General features: G+C 54.7%; 1 protein-coding gene across 1 annotated transcript in view; it reads left to right on the plus strand.

Moving 5' to 3' along the window:
• Positions 1-5441, plus strand: part of PDPK1 (3-phosphoinositide dependent protein kinase 1) — a 52303-nt gene extending 46862 nt beyond the window's left edge. The window contains 3 exon segments of the mRNA XM_011982641.1: positions 3599-3656; positions 4594-4746; positions 5116-5441. Coding sequence (XP_011838031.1) covers positions 3599-3656; positions 4594-4746; positions 5116-5232 — 328 coding nt within the window. The 3' untranslated portion in view covers positions 5233-5441.
• The last annotated feature ends 911 nt before the right edge of the window (positions 5442-6352 follow it).

A 6352-nucleotide genomic window follows, 5' to 3' on the forward strand; every position in this document is an offset into this window, starting at 1 on the left:
GATTCCTAGAAGTACGGAAACTTCCAAGTAGGTGACAGCAAGGGGCTGTTTCCTATTGTGAGCTGGGGGGTTAATCCGCTGAACACACGCTCTGCTCTCGATGCCACCAGTGGAGCTTTGCCCGCAGTCTCTGTCCACGCACCCTGGGCCACCGGGGAATGGATGTTGTCCATTTCATTGTCTCTCGCAGGTGATGCTGGCGCAGGGGTGGGTGGCGCCTGCCTGTGGGGCCCTTGCCTGCCTCCCCAAGGTGCTGGCGTGTTCTGTCGCTGAGCCGCTCTGGAGCTTCAGTGTCCCTGGCATGGGTGACACTGCTGGGAGTGCCTCTGGGCTCCTTGCCTGTGCCCTTTTTTTTTTCTCAGGATGGATTTCTGGAAGCAAGGCTACTTCTCAGTCCTATTTCCGAATCACTTCCTCAGTGAGTCCTCCCCAGGCTGCAGGTGCCGAGCGGGAGCATCACTCCTGCACGCCCATGCCTGTGGCATGCCCAGCTGATCAGGGCAGAGCAGCCCAGCTCAGTTTCTTCGTTTAGGGCCATTGAGAGTTTCTTGTGTCACTTGAATTCCTCTTCTGGGAATTTTTAGTTGGTGCCATTTTGCTAAGTTTTCTGTTGAGTTCCAAGCCTCTCGTGGCACTGTGAATTTGCTGTGGGGTGCAGGTGGAGGCCCACGGCGGCTGGATCTGGAAATCCTTTCCCACCCCAACTGTGGTCCTGGTGGTTTTTTAGGTGGAGGTGGCTTTGTCCTCTTGCCGTGGCTCCCGCAGCTCAATGCTGGGCGGCTGCTCTCACTCTCAGCAAGGAAGGCGGCCCCTCCCACACAGTTTGCAGGGATGGGCTGCTGTGTTCTTGTGGTTTTTCTCTCCTTGGAGTTGATACTTTAAACCATGTATCTCATCACCTGTTCTGGCACTTGCTGGCGTGTGGTGAAAGCTGAGGATGGGAGAGGCCATGGGGCTTTCTCCGTCCTCATCCGCCTGCAAGAGCTCTGACCAGCCTGGGCTCAAAGGGACCCTGTCCCTCCCACACTGCCTGCCCCGGTGTAGTTTATTATGAATTTCCCTTTGTTATTCCTCTGCGCTGTTTCCTGGTCACAGGCCTGTCTGTCAGAGTGGCTTCCCGCCGGCTCTGTGGTCCCTCCAGGCATTTCTGTGCTCTGTGCTTTCTGTGCTGTGGTGGATCGGGTCTTCCTCATCACATGTCCTTTTCAGGACCCTTCTTGATTTGTTTCTCTTTGTTTTAATCCCCACGTTGTGTGTGTTTGATGGTGAAGTCCCTGGTGTGAGAGGAGGGTTGCACTTGCCCACATGCCGTACACTCCTCTTGCTTCAAACTCACAGGATAGGGTGTGTGTGAGGCCAGGCCCTGGGTCCTCCCTCTTGGTGCAGGCCTGGGCACCTCTGCCCAGGTCTAGGTGGGTCAGAGGTAGGGCTGGGTAAGCCCTGGGGGAGGATGCTGTGCCCCCAGCTTGGCCAGTCAGGTCTTCTTACAAGTGCTATTGGCCCTGTGTGCAGCCAGGCAGGCATGTGGATGTGCTCGGATATTTATTTGATCGTCTTATGCCTTCTTCAAATATAAAACATATTATTAGCCGGGCGTGGTGGCTCACGCCTGTAATCCCAACACTTTGGGAGGCCTAGGCAGGAGGATCACAAGGTCAGGAGATTGAGACCATCCTGGCTAACATGGTGAAACCCCGTCTCTGCTAAAAATACAAAAAATTAGCTGGGCGTGGTGGTGCGCACCTGTAGTCCTAGCTACTTGGGAGGCTGAGGCAGGAGAATCGATCACTTGAACCTGGGAGGCAGAGGTTGCAGTGAGCCAAGATGGCGTGCCACTGCACTCTAGCCTGGGTGACAGAGCAAGACTCTGTTTCAAAAAAAAAAAACAAAAACAACCACACACATGCATTATTTCTATAGTAGAACCTCAGATCAGGAATTTCAGTAAGAGCAAACAGAACACAAACCAGTAACTGTTAGCTTTAACCAAAAGAGGTAAACTGCAGGCATTAAAATAGTATCTTGGGGCCAGGTGCCGTGTCTGATGCCTGTAATCCCAGCCCTTTGGGAGGCTGAGGCAGGCAGATTACTTGAGGACAGGAATTCGAGATCAGTCTGGCCAACAGGGTGAAACCCCATCTCTACTAAAAATACAGAAAAGTTAGCCTGGCGAGCACAGTGGCTCACACTTTTAATCTCAGCACTTTGGGAGGCCGAGGCAGGTGGATCACGAGGTCAGGAGGTCGAGACCATCCTGGCTAACACGGTGAAACCCTGTCTCTACTAAAGATACAAAAAAAATTAGCTGGGCATGGCGGCAGGTGCCTGTAGTCCCACGCTACTCGGGAGACTAAGGCAGGAGAATGGTGTGAACCCGGGAGGCGGAGCTTGCAGTGAGCCAAGATCGCACCACTGCGCTCCAGCCTGGGAGCAACAGAGCAAGACTGTGTCTCAAAAAAAAAAAATTAGCTTGGCATGGTGGCATGCATCTGTAGCTCCAGCTACTCAGGAGGCTGAGGTGGGAGAATCTCTTGAACCCGAAGGCAGAGGGTGCAGTGAGCCGAGATCTCACCACTGCACTGCAGCCTGGGTGACAGAGTGAGACCCTATCTCAAGCAATCAATCAATAAATAAATTAATACCTTGGCCAGGTGTAGTGGCTCATACCTCTAATCCCAGCACTGTGGGAGGCTGAGGCAGGAGGATTGCTTGAGCCCAGGAGTTCAAGGCCAGCCTGGGCAACATTAGCAAGACCCCGTCTCATAAAAAAAAGAAAAAAAGATTAGCTGGGCATGGTGATGTGTGCCTGTGGTCCCAGCTATTTGGGAGGCTGAGGTGGGAAAACGGCTTGGGCGCAGGAGATCGAGGCTACAGTGAGCTGTGGTGGCACCACTGCTTTCCAACCTGGGTGACCGAGCAAGACTTTGTCTTTAAAAACAAAAATCTGTGAAGTCTCAGGAATCAAAAGTGAGGCGTGCTTGCTCATAAGGTGTATCGAATCAAAGCCTGTATTTGAAAGTTGCTCTTTGAATTTCTGCCATCTCTGAATAAAAGTGTTTTACTATGATGGAAAAGCCAGAGGAGATGTTCTTACGGCAAGTCCGACTTGGGTCTTTCAGGGCTTTGTGATGATAAACTACTCTGCGGGTCCTGAGCACTGAATCGGGGGCCCCAGCTTGCGGGGTAACTTGAGGGTGATCATCTCATCCAGCTGTTGACTCCACGGGCAGCCGCCTTTCAGGAGGCAGTTCTGCGCCTCACCACAGCTTTGCTAAGGCAGCAATGACTGTGTCACCTGCCCGTTTCTGCGGCACGGTCCTCCCCAACCTTTTCCCTGCTGTGTGGATGCCACTGGCAGTGAGGGGACAACAGGCACTGTGTCTGGTATCTGCAGGCTCCGTTGCAAATACACATTAAGGCTCTGCATGGCAGTGGCGTGTGTGCTGGGTTACGTGTGGTGGTCTCTGCTCATCCCGAAGTGAGGCTGACTCTGTGAGGAGAAGGCCAAGGCCACGAGGAGTTCATGTGGCAGGAGGAGCGTGGAGAATTTCTGTTTGTGATTTTCACGGGAGCATCTCTTTCTTGTTTCTTTCCACAGGCACCAGTTTGTAGAAAATAATTTAATACTAAAGATGGGCCCGGTGGATAAGCGGAAGGTGAGTGGTCAGTGGTCCCGATGCTCTGCACGCACGCCTGCATCTTCCCCGACTCCAGCTCAAGGGAGGGCAGCTTGGTGGTGTGGAATCCTTCCCTCTCTTGATTTGCATCAAACATCATCTCTAGATTTCATAGCTCGGGAAGGCTGTGAGCCCCTCGAGAAGCCGTGTGGAGCCACACACGTGGTGGTTAGGGCCGAACACAAGCAACCTCGGCACACTCCTGGGAGCCTGGGGCTGCCCGTTGTGAGGTTTCCATCAAGCTGAAGAGGCCACGTCTGATATCTTAGCCAGTGTTCTCACATTGCTTTAGAAGTGTTTCAAAACCATTTAAGGGTTATTCTTTATTTTATGGATTGAAGGGATCCAGCACTTAGCACATGGTCTGTGTGGAGCCAGGCAGGAGTGTGGATGTGCTCAGATATTTATTTGGTCATCTTGTACCTTCTTCAAATATAAATCATATTACTTCTATAGTAGAACGTCAGATCAGGCATTTCAGTATGATCAGACAGAACACTAACCAGTAACTGTTAGCTTTAACGCTTGGTTAGAAAATATTCAACTCCAGGTGCTCACATGGGGCCACTTCCAAGCGCAGGCTCCTGGCCTCTCTTCCTAGCCGTGTGTCCTCCGCAGGCAAGGACCTTGGTGCGGGTGTGTGGAGGCCAGTTCCTGAGAGCAGGCTCCTGTCCCAGGCAGAGCAGAGGGGCCAGGGGAGCCATGGGCCTGACCTGGATGGGCCTGAGCTGCAGCCCCTGTGACCTTAGAAACTGGGCCTGGTGGGGCAGGAAGTACCCTGCCCCTCGGTGAGTGCACAGGTGGTGGCGGTGGCCCTGTGCTCCGAGCAGCTCCGAGGGGCTGCCCAGCCCTCTAGGCTCCAGGAGATGCTGCCAGCACTGGCCTCTGAGGCCTGTTTTGTGTGTTTTGGTGTCAGGGTTTATTCGCACGACGACGACAGTTGTTGCTCACAGAAGGACCACATTTATATTACGTGGATCCTGTCAACAAAGTCCTGAAAGGTGAAATTCCTTGGTCACAAGAACTTCGACCAGAGGCCAAGAATTTTAAAACGTTCTTTGTGCACACGGTGAGTCTGTTCCCAGGGATTCCTGTGTGCAGGGTGACAGGAGGGCTTTGTAGCACGTGGGAAGCAGCCGCAGGCCTTGGCCAGAGGGAGCAGCGGGGATGGGGCAGCTGCCTTGCCCTTTCCGACATCCCAGATGCCCACACTAGCGGCTCAGTCCTGAGGGGCAGGAGACGCCCGTGCTTGGTTTCAGTGTGGTGGTGACTGGGGTGTGGTCATCAGCCTGCATGTTTGCTTTCTGCTTGTGTGAAGAACCACCACACCCACGTGCTTCCAGGACTCGGAATGGCTGGTAGCGGGCAACGCACCAGGTTGGGGTGGGGGTTTTGGTGGGACTCCTTCGGGAACACTAAATGGCTTCTGTCTTTGCAGCCTAACAGGACGTATTATCTGATGGACCCCAGCGGGAACGCACACAAGTGGTGCAGGAAGATCCAGGAGGTTTGGAGGCAGCGATACCAGAGCCACCCAGATGCCGCTGTGCAGTGACGTGGCCTGCGGCCGGGCTGCCTTCGCTGCCAGGACACCTGCCCCAGCGCGGCTTGGCCGCCATCCGGGACGCTTCCAGACCACCTGCCAGCCATCACAAGGGGAACGCAGAGTCGGAAACCTTGTAGCATTTTTATTTAAAAGAAAAGAAGAAAAAACACACCCAACCACACAAAGAACAAAACCAGTAACAAACACAAAGGAATTCAGGGTCGCTTTGCTTGCTCTCTGTGCTCTGTGGAGGCCTCCATGTGCCCTCGTTGCCATGGGGACCCAGCTCCGTGCACGTCAGCCCAGTCCCACCCAGACTAGTGGACAGACCTGGTGTCACCAGCTTCTCCTAGCATCAGTCCGAACCATGCGCTCACCCTGCCCCAACTGTGTGCTGGTCCTGCTGTGGCCAAGGGGACCGGGTGTGTTTGGCTCTTTCTGCCCCTCCCACTGTGGTCCTGGAACTCTTCACCAGGGAGGGAGCCTCTGCGGCCCTGCCAGGGGGCCGCACCTCTCTGTGGAGGGAGCCTCTGTGCTTCTGTCATGTGCTCCCTTTCTTGCGTCTCCCTGTGTATGGCCCTTAGGCCTGGCTGGGCCCATTGCATATCCCTGTGGTGGCTCTGGTGGCAGGCTTTCTGTGGCCCCTGCTGTGTCGGCAGGCAGACTCGCGTGGTGAGGAGCGGGAGGGGTTGGAGTGGTGTGGGAGCAGGCTGCCGAGTGGAGGGTGCCATCGAGGGCTCCGGATCCCTTGTCCTACTTAGCAGTGTTGGTCTCTGGGGCTGGAAGCCGAGCGCATGCTGGGAGCGGTACTGTCAGAGGTGAGCCCCATTAGTACCCAGCCAGCTCACTGCATGAGATAGGCCTGCCCCAAGCCCTGGGTGGGGCCAGGAGGTGCCTTGGAGAATCCAGCCAGAGCAGAGAGGGCCTGCTGACCTGTGTCTGGAGGAGAGAGGCCTGAGGACCTACTAAACGGTTTAAATGTCCAGGCCTCCCCAGTCAGTGAAGTAGGGTCTGAGAGAACCCTGGCCTCAGCAGACCCAGGGTGATTCTGTCTCCTGCAGACCACACCAGGGAGTGCAGGCACCACCATCACACACACCCCTTTTGTGCTGTGGCTAAAACTTCTCAG

Source organism: Mandrillus leucophaeus, unplaced genomic scaffold, assembly GCF_000951045.1.
Source record: "Mandrillus leucophaeus isolate KB7577 unplaced genomic scaffold, Mleu.le_1.0 Scaffold240, whole genome shotgun sequence".
Taxonomy (NCBI): domain Eukaryota; kingdom Metazoa; phylum Chordata; class Mammalia; order Primates; family Cercopithecidae; genus Mandrillus; species Mandrillus leucophaeus.